This window comes from Salvelinus sp. IW2-2015, linkage group LG11 (genome assembly GCF_002910315.2).
Source record: "Salvelinus sp. IW2-2015 linkage group LG11, ASM291031v2, whole genome shotgun sequence".
In the NCBI taxonomy this organism is placed as follows: Eukaryota; Metazoa; Chordata; class Actinopteri; order Salmoniformes; family Salmonidae; genus Salvelinus; species Salvelinus sp. IW2-2015.
In genome coordinates, this window is record NC_036851.1 from 36,470,706 (window position 1) to 36,486,201 (window position 15,496).

Genomic DNA, 15,496 nt, shown 5'->3' on the forward strand with positions numbered 1-15,496 from the left:
AGACGTACTGCTTGATGTACAGACGTACTGCTTGATGTACAGACGTACTGCTTGATGTACAGACGTACTGCTTGATGTACAGACGTACTGCTTGATATATACTTACTGGTTGAGGAATGCAAACAGATATCTCATGACGATGATGACGGGGTGAGAAAGAGTTACAACGATCTGCTGAAGGTGATGAGCTCTCTCTGCACCAGAGTCTAGTTCTGAGACAGAGAAAGGGGGGAGAGAGACAGAGGGATACAATCATTTCGATGTATACAATATGAAATGTATATCTACTTTACGATAGAAAACATATTTACTATATAAATCCAATCAATTATTAAGTCAATTACTATCTAAACCATGAGTGGGCAAACTACAGAGGTTTAAGTAAAACACATTTTGTTGGGGGTTAGAAAACTCTCCAGGCCACTCTTGAATGTCTACAACCAAATAGAAAGCATGTAGAAATGATAATGGACCTGTATATTTTACAATAACTGCCCTTTTTCTGGCACGCAAATAGATTTTGACATACGAATCAGTCCTCAAAAAATCTGGACGGCCCTCTGTTGAATTTTAAAATCCCGATCTGGCCCTTGAGCCAAAACGTTTGCCCACCCTGATCTAAATCCTGCATTCGCCCCAGTGGAGTACAGTAGTTTGATGGTTGCTATGAGGTCATAGTACATTAGTAGTACTTACTGATGGTAGACATGAGGTCGAGGAAGTGTTCCTTGGGGAAGAGTGGGTTCTCCAGCCCCCTGAAGTACAGCTTCAGAACTCCCGCCACCGCCATGATGTCATGGTCACTCTGGTCGTTGACCAATGGGTCCTCACCTAGGGGCATCACATGATATGGTACAGAGTCACACAAGCTATCAATCATCCAGTCACACTGCTTTAATCTTGTTGAATCTATATAACCCAAGTCATGCTGAAAAAGTACATCTGTAAAACTGTGAATGTACATCTCCTTTGTAAACTGTGTAAGCTTGTAAGAACACAGTCAGCTGTCATTTAATACAATATAACACCTCATTAACTAGTCATTAGGAAAACATTTGCCTAAGCCTTCTCTATAAACATATTAGTTAGCTGACAAAATAATGAAGATATATTTGTACGTTTGTCACTACAATATTTGTATCCAACTATAGCATTCCTGTTAAGAATGTGGTAAGTACTGCTGCTGTACATCTCAAATAGCTTGTCCATGACAGTGTCATACATGGCCAATGTGCTCTCTATGTATCTGTCTGCACTTTACAGTCCTAGAGCGAAGGTCTGTGGCAGCCGTGCTGGGGCCTCGCTGGGACCGACCTCTCTCAAATGAATTTTTTATATCGTTGACTTCGACCTGGGAGCCGGGAATCCTGAATATGCCTTGCTGCTGAAGGCCTGTTGGAGCAGAGCACCCCAAGTCAGCATTAAGATGGAAACATATCTGGCAAACACACACGCAGGCAGGAACGCATACAGAGACACACAGACACGGACACACACAAACACACACTAAACTGAAACTTGAGTGTAGTATATCCACAGCCCAAACATCAGAAACATATTCTGTCTGTCCACTACATGGTAGTTTCAATATTCAATATTCCAATATGAGAAACCACATCAGAGATCCAAAATGGAGGCTATACAGTAGTATATTCAACTACATGGACTACATACAGTATCTATCAATTAATTCCTGTGTTCCTCTTACCGTATAGATTGATGTAGCGGACACAGCTCTCAACCACCACTGGTATAGCCTGCCCTGAGTCCTAACAGAGAGGCAGAGAGAGAGAGAGAGAGAGAGAGAGAGAGAGAGGCACGAAGAGAGAGAGAGAGAGAGAGAGAGAGGAGAGAGAGAGAGAGGAGAGAGAGAGAGGCAGAGAGAGAGAGAGAGAGAGAGAGGCAGAGAGAGAGAGAGAGGCAGAGAGAGAGAGAGAGGCAGAGAGAGAGAGAGAGGCAGAGAGAGAGAGAGGGCAGAGGAGAGGCAAGAGAGAGGAAGAGAGAGAGAGGCCAGCAGAGAGAGAGAGAGCGGCAGAGAGAGAGAAGAGAGAAGAGGCAGAGTAGAGAGAGAGAGGCAGAGAGAGAGAGAGAGAGAGAGAGAGAGGCAAGCAGAGAGAGAGAGAGAGAGAGAAGGCAGAGAGAGAGAGAGAGAGAGAGAGAGAGAGAGAGAGAGAGAGAGAGAGAGAGGCAGAGAGAGAGAGAGAGAAGAGAGAGAGAGAGAGAGAGAGAGAGAGAGAGAGAGAGAGAGAGAGAGGAGCGAGAAGAGGCAGAGGAGAGAGAGAGGCCAAGAGAGAGAGAGAGAGAGAGAGCAGAGAGAGAGAGAGAGGCACGAGAGAGAAGAGAGAGGCAGAGAGAGAGAGAGAGAGCAGAGAGAGAGAGAGGCAGAGAGAGAGAGAGAGAGAGAGAGAGAGAGAGAGAGAGAGACAGAGAGAGGCAGAGAAGAGAGCAGAGAGAAGAGGGCAGAGGAGAGAGAGAGGCAGAGAGAGAGAGAGGAAGAGAGAGAGAGAGAGCAGAGAGAAGAGAGAGAAGGGCAGAGAAGAGAGAGAGAGAGAGAGGCAGAGAGAGGAGAGAGAGAGAGAGGCAGAGAAGGAGAGAGAGAGGCAGAGAGAGGCAGAGAGGAGAGAGAGAGAGAGAGCAGAGGCAGAGGCAGAGAGAGAGAGAGAGGCAGAGAGAGAGAGAGAGAGAGAGAGGAGAGAGAGAGAGAGAGAGAGGAGAGAGAGAAGAGAGAGAGAGAGAGAAGGAGGAGAGGGAGAGGGAGGAAGAGAAGAGGGATAGATTCAGAGGGAGAGGGAGGGTTTGAGAGGTAGGGAGAGGGAGGTTTGAGAGGGATGGGAGGAGGGAGGGATTGAGAGGGTAGGTAGGGTGACTAAGGTGAACTCACAAGTTATGAGTGTGAACAAAGCACAAAGCATGAATAATCTGTCTCGGTACACAGGATGGATAATGTATAATCATGGCAACTACCATAGAGATACAATATGATTGTGTTATTAACCAACTAATTGCATGAATAATGACCAAAGATAAGGACATTATCATATAACCATTTCATAAGACCATTTACATAATTTAAACATTAACTGAGAGACTTTCAACTCTCTGAATGAGCAAGCACATATGGTCCGCATCAGTGATTGTGGTGTTCTTCTGATACCCTCTGTTTCCTCACAAGGTTACCACCATACTCATAAACACACTAAGTGTACAAAACATTAGGAACACCTTCTCATTCTATGACAGATTGACCAGGTGAAAGCTATGATCCCTTATTGATGTCACTTGTTAAATGTACTTCAAATCAGTGTGGATGAAGGGGAGGAGACAGGCTAAATTAGGATGTTWAAGCCTTGACACAACTGAGACATGGATTGTGTATGTGAATGGGCAAGACAACATATTGAAGTGCCTTTGAACGGGATATGGAAGTAGGTGGTAGGTGCACCGGTATGAGTGTCAAGAACTGCAACGCTGCTGAGTTTTTCAAGCTAAACAGTTTCCCGTGTGTATCAAGAGGGGTCCACCACCCAAAGACACAACTGTGGAAACATTGGTCCACCATCKCCGTGGAACGCTTTTAACACTTTGAAGACTCCATGCCTCAACAGATTGAGTCTGTTCTGAGGGCCAAAGGAGGGAGTGAAACTCAATATTAAAAAGGTGTTCCTAATGTTCTGTACAGTCGGTGTATATTCATATATACCGTACCAGTCAAAAGATTGAACACACCTACTCATTTAAGGGTTTTTCTTTATTTTTACAATTTTTTTTWAATTGCAGAATAATAGTATAGACATCATAACTATGAAATAACACCAAAAAAGTGTTAAACAAAAATACAAAATATATTTTATATTTGAGATTCTTGATGACAGCTTTGCACACTATTGGCATTCCCTTAACCAGCTTCACCTGGAATGCTTTTCCAACAGTCTTGAAGGAGTTCCGACATATGCTGAGCACTTGTTGGCTGCTTTTCCTTCACTCTGCGGTCCAACTCATCCCAAACCAGAGGTTGGGTGATTGTGGAGCCCAGGTCATCTGATGCAGCTCTCCATCACTCTCCTTGTTGGTCAAATAGCCCTTACACAGCCTGGAGGTGTGTCGGGTCAATGTCCTGTTGAAAAACAAATTATAGTCCCACTATGTGCAAACCAGATGGGCTGGCGTATCGCTGTAGAATGCTGTGGTAGCCATGCTGGTTAAGTGTGCCTAGAATTCAAAATGATTTACTGACAGTGTCACCAGCAAAGCACCATCACACCTTCTCCTCCATGCTTCACGGTTGGAACCACACATCCGGTGATCATCCGTTCACCTACTCTGCGTCTCACAAAGACACAGCGGTTGGAATCAAAAATCTGAAATTTGGACTCATCAGACCAAAGGACATATTTCCACCGGTCTAATGTCCATTGCTTGTGTTTCTTGGCCCAAGCAAGTCTCTTATCCTCTGCAGCAGAGGTAACTCTGGATCATCTTTTCCTGTGGCGGTCCTCATGAAAGACAGTTCCATCATAGCCCTTGATGGTTTGTGCGACTACAAGTTCTTGACATTTTCCAGATTGACTGACTTACATGTCTTATAGTAATATTGGACTGTCATTTCTCTTTGCCTATTTGAGCTGTTCTTGCCATAATATGGACTTGGTTTTGTACCAAATAGAGCTATCTTCGGTATCATCAAATGTATTTTATATAGCCCTTCGTACATCAGCTAATATCTCGAAGTGCTGTACAGAAACCCAGCCTAAAACCCCAAACAGCAAGCAATGCAGGTGTAGAATCACGGTGGCTAGGAAAAACTCCCTAGAAAGGCCAAAGCCTAGGAAGAAACCTAGAGAGGAACCAGGCTATGAGGGGTGGCCAGTCCTCTTCTGGCTGTGCCGGGTGGAGATTATAACAGAACATGGCCAAGATGTTCAAATGTTCATAAATGACCAGCATGGTCAAATAATAATAATCACAGAAGTTATCGAGGGTGTAGCAAGTCAGCACCTCAGGAGTAAATGTCAGTTGGCTTTTCATAGCCGATCATTAAGAGTGTCTCTACCGCTCCTGCGGTCTCTAGATAGTTAAAAACAGCAGGTCTGGGACAGGTAGCACGTCCGGTGGACAGGTCAGGGTTCCATAGCCGCAGGCAGAACAGTTGAAACAGTATACCACCCCTACCTTGTCACAACACAACTGATTGTCTCAAACGCATTAAGAAGGGAATACATTCCACAAATTAACTTTTAACAAGGCACACCTGTTAATTGAAATTACTTCCAGGTGACTACCTCATGGAGCTGGTTGAGAGAATGCCAAGAGTGTGCAAAGCTGTCATTAAGGCAAAGGGTGGCTACACTGAAGAATCTCAAATATAAAATATATTTTGAATTGTTGAACACTTTTTTGGTTACTACATGATTCCATATGTGTTATTTCATAGTTGTGATGTCTTCACTATTATTCTACAATGTAGAAAATAGTAAAAATAAAGAAAAACCCTGCAATGAGTAGGTGTGTCTAAACTTTTGACTGGTACAGTGCATTATTCATTGGTTATCACATGATAAAGGACAGAGGGACCAGGCAGGCAGAGAGARGTTGTTTAGTTAGTGTACACATACAACCCAAAAATATTCACCCCTCGCCTGATTCTTAGATCTGTTGGTGCTGTCTGACCAACTCCTATAGCCATTGGCATTGGCAGAAAGCACAAACACATCTGGGACCAGGCTACTCTTCACCCCTTCTATGACAGAATAACCAGAATACCTGGCTGCGGGCGCGGGTATTCCGTCTTCCCCTGGGGCAGGCAGAAAGCAGTGGCAGCAGCAGGATGAACAGAACAGAGAGGAAGAGAGACAAGAAGAACCACAACAAGGTTAGAGAAGCAAAGGGAAACAGATAGGACCTCTAGCGGGAGGGGGTAAGAGGTCAAGCCTGAGAGAAGGATGGGGGAGGCCCAACAGGAGAGACCCAAGCTTGGGTAGGATGGGGATGGCGCGAGGGGAGGGTTGGGGGTTCTGGTGAAGGCAATGACGATGGGCCTGGGACTGTGGACGAGTGGCAAGAGAGGCTCAGTTTTTACACCATTGTTGACTGGGGCAATTTTATTATCTCTGAGAATACACCTGAGATGTCACTTGGCGGCACTAGGACCATGACAGGCTGACACTAACAGCCCCAGTGGACTCCACTGATGTGTACACACTCTTTCTGTCAGTATGCCAATGTTGGATCCTGACTTATGCAGAGGAAACGGCCCTGTGTGTTTATTTCCATYGCCTGACATGTTTAGTCCTGGGCCAGCTGGCCCGTCACCAAAATGTGTTTAATGTCTAGAGTTCAGGGTTCAGGTGCTATAACATGGGCATTAATGTCATAAGCAAACCGCACACGACGAGAGTCTGACTACGTTTGATACTTAAACAACCTTGAAACTTAGCTTTGTGGAATTGACTTTTCTCCAGACCAGAGAGAAAAACACTACCTTTCCTAGCTGTCAAGCCAATGGACTGCCCAGTCAGAGAAATCCCTATAGGAATGAATGGAGAGGAATCTCAGTCGTTTAGTCTATTTATTTAAACAGTTGTTGTGCCCAGCACAGGGCCATGAAAGAAGGGAAAGTCAGTGAGCTAAGCTGAAGTTGGAGTAGACGAGAGAGCAGTCAAAGACAGAAAATAAAGGTAGAACCCCCACATCTGCTAGTAGAGATCGCTGACATTTAGACACACAGAGAGAGACCACATAGAGTTCAGTGAGGGGCCACATAGGGGCCAGTCAGTCAGTACCTTGATGAAGGCCTCCATATTGCCGTTAAAGAGTTTATGATTAAAAATGGAGCAAGGTCTAGGCTTCCGCATTCTCCTGGGTTTAGCGAGAAGAGTGGGGGGGCTGATGGTGGAGGAGGAGGTTGGTGAAGGGTGTGCAGATACACATGAACTATGATGAAAAACAACAAGGACTGAAACATGTATTTCCTTCTGTATAATCAGTGGAATGTTTTTCTAGATACAAAAGTCGGAAGTTGAAGTCGGAAGTTTACATACACCTTAGCCAAATACATTTAAACTCAGTTTTTCACAATTCCTGACATTTAATCCTAGTAAAAATTCCCTGTCTTAGGTCAGTTAGGATCACCACTTAATTTTAAGAATGTGAAATGTCAGAAAAATAGCAGAGAGAATGATTTATTTCAGCTTTTATTTCTTTCATCACATTCCCAGTGGGTCAGAAGTTTACATACATTGAATTAGTATTTGGTAGCATTGCCTTTAAATTGTTTAACTTGGGTCAAACATTTTGGGTAGCCTTCCACAAGCTTCCCACAATAAGTTGGGTGAATTTTGGCCCCTTCCCCCTGACAAAGCTGGTGTWACTGAGTCAGGTTCGTAGGCCTCCTTCCTCACACACACTTTTTCAGTTCTGCCCACACATTTTCTATGGGATTGAGGTCAGGGCTTTTTGATGGCCATTCCAATAACATGACTTTGTTGTCCATAAGCCATTTTGCCACAACTTTGAAAGCATGCTTGGGGTCATTGTCCATTTGGAAGAACCATTTGCGACCAAGCTTTAACTTCCTGACTGATGTCTTGAGATGGTGCTTAAATATATCTACATAATTGTCCTGCCTCGTGATGCCATTTGTGAAGTTCACCAGTCTCACCTGCAGCAAAGCACCCCCACAACATGATGCTGTCACCCCCGTGCTTCACGGTTGGGATGGTGTTCTTCGGCTTGCAAGTCTCCCCCTTTTCCCTCCAAACATAAATGGTGGTCATTATGGCCAAACAGTTCTATTTTTATTTCATCAGACCAGAGGACATTTCTCCAAAAAGTACGATCTTGTCCCCATGTGCAGTTGCAAACCGTAGTCTGGCTTTTAATGGCGGTTTTGAAGCAGTYCCTTCTTCCTTGCTGAGTGGCCTTTCAGGTTATGTCGATATTGGACATGTTTCACTGTGGATATAGATACTTTTGTACCTGTTTCTTCCAGCATCTTCACAAGGTCCTTTGCTGTTGTTCTGGGATTGATTTGCACTTTTCATACCAAAGTACGTTCATCACTAGGAGAGAGAACGCGTCTCCTTCATGAGCGGTATGATGGCTACGTGGTCCCATGGTGTTTATACTTACGTACTATTGTTTGTTGAGATGAACTTGGTACCTTCAGGTGTTTGGAAATTGCTCCCAAGGATGAACCAGACTTGTGGAGGTCTACAAAAAAAATTCTGAGGTCTTGCCTGATTTCTTTTGATTTTCCCATGATGTCAAGCAAAGAGGCACTGAGTTTGAAGGTAGGCCTTGAAATACATCCACAGGTACACCTCCAATTGACTCAAATTATGTCAATTAGGCTATCAGAAGCTTCTAAAGCCATGACATAATTTTCTGGAATTTTCCAAGCTGTTTAAAGGCACAGTAAACTTAGTGTATGTAAACTTCTGACCCACTGGAATTGTGATACAGTGAATTATAAGTGAAATAATCTGTCTGTAAACAATTGTTGGAACAATTATTGTGTCATGCACAAAGTAGATGTTCTAACCGACTTGCCAAAACTATAGTTTGTTAACAAGACATTTGTTGAGTGGTTGAAAAACGAGTTTTAATGACTCCAACCTAAGTGTATGTAAACTTCCGACTTCAACTGTATATGCAGAGCCATATCTACAGCCACTATATACAGTACATGGCTCTAGATAGCTGCGCATGTCCTATTCCTTCCCCTCCTCTCACAGTACAAACCATAATATTATTTTAACACACAAGTGGAGTCGCAGAGGAAGTATGCTTTGACTTTTATCACAGCTGTTTCAGCTAACCCTGAATAACCTGACTCTGGGCAACTTATAAAATAAGTCAGTTCATAAAAACATGATTACAGTCAAAGTAAATGAGTAATGACACAGAGAATTCAATATAAACACTGTAACAGGCCTGTGAGCTGAGAGGAGATATCAAAACGTAATGTCTCATAACTCTGCTACTACTGTTCATTCTTCTCCACTCGCTGATTTATGACTAACGTAATGTCTGTGGTTAATATACAGTACTGTTCTGATTAGCAGATACCTGTACAATACTGTAGTGTTTAACAAGGCCAAGTATGGCCACTGTAGTGACTGATAAGTGACAGATCGTCTTACAGCCAGCTCATCTCCCCATAGCTGCGTCATTGCAAACTCCAGTTTGCTCAGAAGTCTGTTTATTCATCAACATACAGACCACATCCCCTCTCCCTATTTGGAATTCCACCCCTGATTTTCCAGAGAGGCTCGGGACCAAACTGCTATTCACTTTAACATGACGACATCTCCTCTATTTCCCAGAAAACAGAAAGGATTTGACACGCTTTTATTCCTCCTCTTTTCCCCCTCTTTTCTTACCGTGTTGTTCCATATTCAGCCCTTTCCCCTAAAAGAAAGGAGGGAAGAAATGGAGAGAGAGGGGGAGAAATAGAGCGAGAGAAAATTAGAATGTGTTTGTGTGTGTGTGCATGCTTGCGTGCATGTGTCTGTGAGAGAGAGAAAAGACAATGCATGGATACATGGTTGAGTACATTCTGAGCCAGACCTGGTTGTCTACAGAGCTGGCAGATGGGGCAGACAGAAGTGAGGGGCGAGGGATGAAGGACATTATGAGAACATGGGCACCTATTCATACGGGCTCAATGGTGCGGGCTCCATGACCGCCTCTCTGAATCACATACAGCCAGCCAGGCAGCGGTCATTTAGCGGTCGCCCTAGAAACCGTAGATAGAGAGCCGGAGGGGGCGGAACCTGCCAACTCAGAGCGGAATGTCAATGAAAGCAAGCATATCCAGGGACAACCGGGAAGGAGGAAGGAAGGTTGAGTGTGAGGAAGGCCGCATTTGGCTGCATTGGGTTTGTGCAATATAGTAGTAACTGTGCAGTAATTATATACTGTAACATGATACACTATATATACATGAGTATATGGACACCCCTTCAAATGAGTGGATTTGGCTATTTCAGCCACACCCGTTGCTGACAGGGGTGTAGAATGGCKTTACTGAAGAMCTCAGTGACTTTCAACGTGGCACCATCATAGGATGGCACCTTTCCAACAWSTCAGTTCGTCAAATTTCTGCCCRGCTAGAGCTGCCCCGYTCAACTGTAAGTGCTGTTATTGTGAAGTGGAAAGACCCAGGAGCAACAACGGCTCAGCCGCGAAGTGGTAGGCCACACAAGCTTCCAGAACGGGACCTCTGAGTGCTAACGCGCGTACCGTGTAAAAATAGTCTGTCCTCGGTTGCAAACTGCCTTTGGAAGCAACATCTGCACAAGAACTGTTCGTCGGGAGCTTCATGAAATGGGTTTCCATGGCCGAGCAGCCGCACACAAGGCTAAGCYTCGGCTGGAGTGGTGTAAAGCTCGCCGTCATTGGACTGTGGAGCAGTGGAAATGCGTTCTCTGGAGTGATGAGTCACGCTTCGGACGAATCTGGGTTTGCCGGATGCCCGGAGAATGCTACCTGTCCCAATGCATAGTGCATACTGTAAAGTTTGGTGCAAGAGGAATAATGTTCGGGAGTTGTTTTTCATGGTTAGGCCCCTTAGTGCTAGGCCCCTTAGTTCCAGTGAAGGGAAATTGTAACGCTACAGCATACAATGACATTCTAGACGATTCTTTGGGGAAGGCCCTTTCATGTTTCAGCACGACAATGCCCCTGTGCACAAAGCAAAGTCCTTACAGAAATGATTAATAGAGATCGGTGTGGAAGAACTTGACTGGCATGCACAGAGCTCTGACCTCAACCCCATCGAACACCTTTGGGATGAATTGGAACGCCAACTGCGAGCCAGGCCTAACATCAGTGCCCAACCTCACCAAACACTCTTGTGGATGAATGGATGCAAGTCCCGGAGCAATGTTCCAACATCTAGTGGAAAGCCTTCCCCGAAGGGTGGAGGCTGTTATAGCAGCATAGGGTGGACCAACTCCATATTAATGCCCATGATTTTGGAATGAGATGTTCGACGAGCAGGTGTCTACATACTTTTGGTCATGTAGTGTATATCATCTAGTTATGGTAACAGGGGTTGCATACTACAGAAGAAACAAGAATACAAGATTATATGATATCCCCTGATAACACTATTTGATCAGTGACTCGAATGGTTGAATTCAGGGATCATGTCATGTCTAATAACAGATTCCAGCAACAAAGCCTCTGTCTGTCTGTCTGTCTGTCTGTCTGTCTGTCTGTGTAATGTCCTGTCTGTTGTCTGTCTGTGTCTGTCTGTGCCTGTCCTGTGTCTGTCTGTCTGTCTGTCTGTCTGTGCCTGTTGTGTCTGTCTGTCTGTGTTGTCTGTCTCGTTCTTGTCTGTGTCTGTCTGTCTGTCTGTGTCTGTCTGTGTATGTCTGTGTCTGTCTGTTGTCTGTCTGTGTCTGTGTGTCTGTCTGTCGTCTGGGTGTCTGTCTGTCTGTGTCTGTGTGTCTGTTCTGTCTGTCTGTGTGTGTCTGTGTCTGTCTGTGTGTGTCTGTGTCTGTCTCTGTCTGTGTCTGTCTGTGTCTGTCTGTCTGTGTTCTGTCTGTGTCTGTCTGTGTCTGTCTGTGTCTGTCTGTGTTCTGTGTTCTGTCTGTCTGTCTGTCTGTGTCTGTCTGTCTGTTGTCTGTCTGTCTGTGTCTGCTGTGTCTGCCTGTGTCTGCCTGTGTCTGCCTGTGTCTGCCTGTGTTCTGCCTGTGTCTGCCTGTGTCTGCCTGTGTCTGCCTGTGTCTGCCTGTGTCTGCCTGTGTCTGCCTGTGTCTGTCTGTGTCTGCTGTGTCTGCTGTGTCTGCCTGTGTTGTGCCTGTGTCTGGGCCTGTGTCTGTGCCTGTGTCTGTGCCTGTGTCTGTGCCTGTGTCTGTGCCTGTGTCTGTGCCTGTGGTCTGTCTGTGCCTGTGTCTGTCTGTGTCTGTCTGTCTGTGTCTGTCTGTGTCTGTCCTGTGTCTGTCTGTGTCTGTCTGTGTCTGTCCTGTGTCTGTCTGTGTCTGTCTGTCTGTCCTGTGTCTGTCGTCTGCCTGTGTCTGTCTGTCTGTGTCTGTCTGTCTGTGTCTGTCTGTCTGTGTCTGTCTGTCTGTGTCTGTCTGTCTGTGTCTGTCTGTCTGTGTCTGTCTGTCTGTGTCGTCGTCTGTCTGTCTGTGTCTGTCTGTCTGTCTGTCTGTGTCTGTCTGTCTGTCTTCGTGTCTGTCTGTCTGTGTCTGTCTGTCTGTGTCTTGGTCTGTCTGTGTCTGTTGTGTGTCTGTGTGTCTGTGTGTCTGTGTGTTCTGTCTGTGTCTTCTTTTGTCTGTGTCTGTGTGTCTGTGTGTCTGTGTGTCTGTGTGTGTCTGTGTGTGTCTGTGTGTGTCTGTGTGTGTCTGTGTCTGGTCTGTGTCTGTCTGTGTCTGTCTGTGTCTGTCTGTGTCTGTCTGTTCTGTCTGTCTGTCTGTGTCTGTCTGTCTGTGTCTGTCTGTCTGGTCTGTCTGTCTGTGTCTGTCTGGTGTCTGTCGTGTGTCTGTTCTGTTGTCTGTGTCTGCCTGTGTCTGTGTCTGTCTGTGTCTGTCTGTGTCTGTCTGTCTGTGTCTGCCTGTGTCTGTCTGTGTCTGTGTCTGTCTTGTGTCTGTCTGTGTCTGTCTGTCGTGTTGTTGTTGTCTGTGTCTGTCTTGTGTCTGTCTGTCCCTGTCCTGGTCTGTCTGTGTCTGTCTGTCTGTCTGTGTCTGTCTGTCTGTGTTGTCTGTCTTGTCTCTGTGTCTGTCTGTCTGTGTCTGTCTGTCTGTGGTGTGTCTGTCTGTGTGTGTCTGTCTGTGTGTGTCTGTCTGTGTCGTCTGTGTGTGTCTGTCTGTGTGTCTGTCTGTGTCGTCTGTCTGTGTCCTGTCTGTGTGTCTGTCTGTGTGTCTGTCTGCTGTCTGTGTCTGTCTGTCTGTGTCTGTGTCCTGTCGTGTGTCGTTGTCTGTGTGTCTGTCTGTGTCTGTGTCTGTGTGTCTGTCTGTGTCTGTGTGTCTGTCTGTCTGTCTGTGTCTGTCTGTGTCTGTCTGTCTGTGTCTGTCTGTGTATGGTGTCTGTCTGTGTCTGTGTGTCTGTCTGTGTCTGTGTGTCTGTGTGTCTGTGTGTCTGTGTGTCTGTCTGTGTGTCTGTCTGTGTGTCTGCCTGTGTGTTCGCCTGTGTCTGTCTGTCTGTGTCTGTGTGTATGTGTCTGTTCTGTCTGTGTCTGTCTGTGTCTGTCTGTCTGTGTCTGTCCGTCTGTGTCTGTCTGTCTGTGTCTGTCTGTGTCTGTGTGTCTGTCTGTTGTCTGTGTGTCTGTCTGTGTGTCTGTGTGTGTGTCTGTTGTGTGTCTGTCTGTGGTGTCTGTGTCTGTCTGTGTCTGTCTGTGTCTGTCTGTGTCTGTCTGTGTCTGTCTGTCTGGTGTCTGTCTGTGTCTGTTGTCTGCTGTGTGTCTGTGTTGTGTCTGTTGCTGTCTGTGTGTCTGTGTCTGTCTGTGTCTGTCTGTGTCTGTCTGTGTCTGTCTGTGTCTGTCTGTGTCTGTCTGTGTCTGTCTGTCTGTGTCTGTCTGTGTCTTGTGTCCTGTCTGTCTGTCTGTGTCTGTCTGTGCTGTGTCTGTCTGTCTGTGTCTGTCTGTCTGTGTCTGTCTGTGTCTGTCTGTCTGTCTGTGTCTGTGTCTGTCTGTCTGTGTCTGTCTGTCTGTGCTGTCTGTCTGTGTCTGTTGTCTGTCTGTCCTGTGTCTGTTGTCTGTGTCTGTTGTCTGTCTGTCTGTCTGTCTGTCTGTCTGTGTCTGTCTGTGTCTGTCTGTCTGTGTCTGTCTGTCTGTCTGTCTGTGTCTGTCTGTCTGTCTGGTCTGTCTGTGTCTGTCTGTTGTGTCTGTCTGTGTCTGTCTGTCTGTGTCTTCTGGTCTGTCTGTGTCTGTCTGTCTGTCTGTGTCTGTCTGTCTGTCTGTGGTCTGTTGTGTCTGTCTGTGTCTGTCTGTGTCTGTCTGTTGGTTCTGTTGTGTCCTGTTGTGTCTGTCTGCTGTCTGTCTGTGTGTCTGGTCTTGTCTGTGTCTGTCTGTCGTGTCTGTGTCTGTCTGTGTCTGTCTGTGTTGTCTGTCTGTGTCTGTCTGTGTCTGTCTTGCTGTCTTCTGTGTCTGTCTGTGTCTTTTTTGTTTTTTTTGGTTTTCTGTTGTTTTCTGTTTCTGTGTCTGTGTGTCTGTCTGTCTGTCTGTGTCTGTCTGTCTGTGTCTGTCTGTGTCTGTCTGTCTGTGTCTGTCTGTCGTTCCTGTCTGTGTCTGTGTCTGTCTGTGTCTGTCTGTGTCTGTCGTGTCTGTCTGTCTGTGTCTGGTCTGTGTCTGTCTGTGTCTGTCTGTGTCTGTGCCTGTCTGTGCCTGTCTGTGTCCTGTCTGTGTCTGTCTGTGTCTGTCTGTGTCTGTCTGTGTCCTGTCTGGGTCTGTCTGGGTCTCTGTGTCTGTCTGTGTCTGTCCTGTGTCTCGTCTGTGTCTGTCTTGTGTCTGTCTGTCTGTGTCTGTCTGTGTGTCTGTGTCTGTCTGGTGTCTGTCTGTCTGTGTCTGTCTGTGTCTGTCTGTCTGTGTCTGTCTGTCTGTGTCTGTCTGTCTGTGTCTGTCTGTCTGTGTCTGTCTTTGTGTCTGTCTGTCTGTTGTCTGTCTGTCTGTCTGTGTCTGTCTGTGTCTGTTGTGTCTGTCTTGTCTGTCTGTCTGTCTGTGTCTGTCTGTGTTCCTGTCTGTCTGTGTCTGTCTGTCTGTGTCTGTCTGTGTCTGTCTGTGTCTGTCTGTGTCTGTCTGTGTCTGTCTTGCCTGTCTGTGCCTGTCTGTGCCTGTCTGTCTGTCTGTTGTCTGGTGTCTGTATGTGTCTGTCTGTCTGTGTCTGCTGTCTGTCGTCTGTTCTGTCTGTCTGTGTCTGTCTGTCTGTGTCCTGTCTGTCTGTGTCTGTCTGTGTCTGTGTCTGTTCTGTCTGTGTCTGTCTGTGTCTGTCTGTGTCTGTCTGTGTCTTGTCTGTGTCTGTCTGTGTCTGTCTGTGTCCTGTCTGTGTCTGTGTCTGTCTGTGTCTGTCTGTGTTGTCTGTGTCCTGTCTGTGTCTGTGTCTGTCTGTCTGTGTCTGTGTCTGTCTGTCTGTCTGTCTGGTCTGTTCTGTCTGTCTGTCGTGTCTGTCTGTGTCTGTCTGTCTGTGTCTGTCTGTCTGTGTCTGTCTGTGTCTGTCTGTGTCTGTCTGTGTCTGTCTGTGTGTCTGTCTGTCTGTGCTGTCTGTGCCTGTCTGTCTGTCTGTCTGTCTGTGTCTGTTGTGTCTGTCTGTCTGTGTCTGTCTGTCTGGGTCTGTCTGTGTCTGTCGTCTGTGCTGTCTGTCTTGTCGTCTGTCTGTGTCTGTTGTGTCTGTCTGTGTCTGTCTGTCTGTGTCTGTCTGTGTCTGTGTCTGTCTGTGTCTCTGTGGTCTGTCTGTGTCTGTGTCTGTCTGTGTCTGTCTGTGGTCTGTCTGTGTCTGTCTGTGTCTGTCTGTGTCTGTGTCTGTCTGTGTCTGTCTGTGTCTGTCTGTGTCTGTTG

At 46.2% G+C, this 15,496-nt stretch overlaps 1 protein-coding gene across 2 annotated transcripts in view; it reads right to left on the reverse strand.

Annotated features, from left to right (window-relative positions):
* Positions 1–15,496, reverse strand: part of LOC111970314 (SLIT-ROBO Rho GTPase-activating protein 3) — a 79,095-nt gene that overhangs the window by 21,010 nt on the left and 42,589 nt on the right. The window contains exons 11-16 of one of the 2 annotated variants that reach the window (XM_023996982.2): positions 9,381–9,408; positions 5,761–5,791; positions 1,709–1,769; positions 1,315–1,392; positions 697–831; positions 107–212 (exon numbers count right to left, since the gene is read on the reverse strand). In XM_023996982.2, coding sequence (XP_023852750.1) covers positions 107–212; positions 697–831; positions 1,315–1,392; positions 1,709–1,769; positions 5,761–5,791; positions 9,381–9,408 — 439 coding nt within the window. Of the gene's footprint in view, positions 1–106; positions 213–696; positions 832–1,314; positions 1,393–1,708; positions 1,770–5,760; positions 5,792–6,779; positions 6,931–9,380; positions 9,409–15,496 lie in introns of both variants that reach the window. The other variant, XM_023996981.2, reaches the window with a different exon arrangement.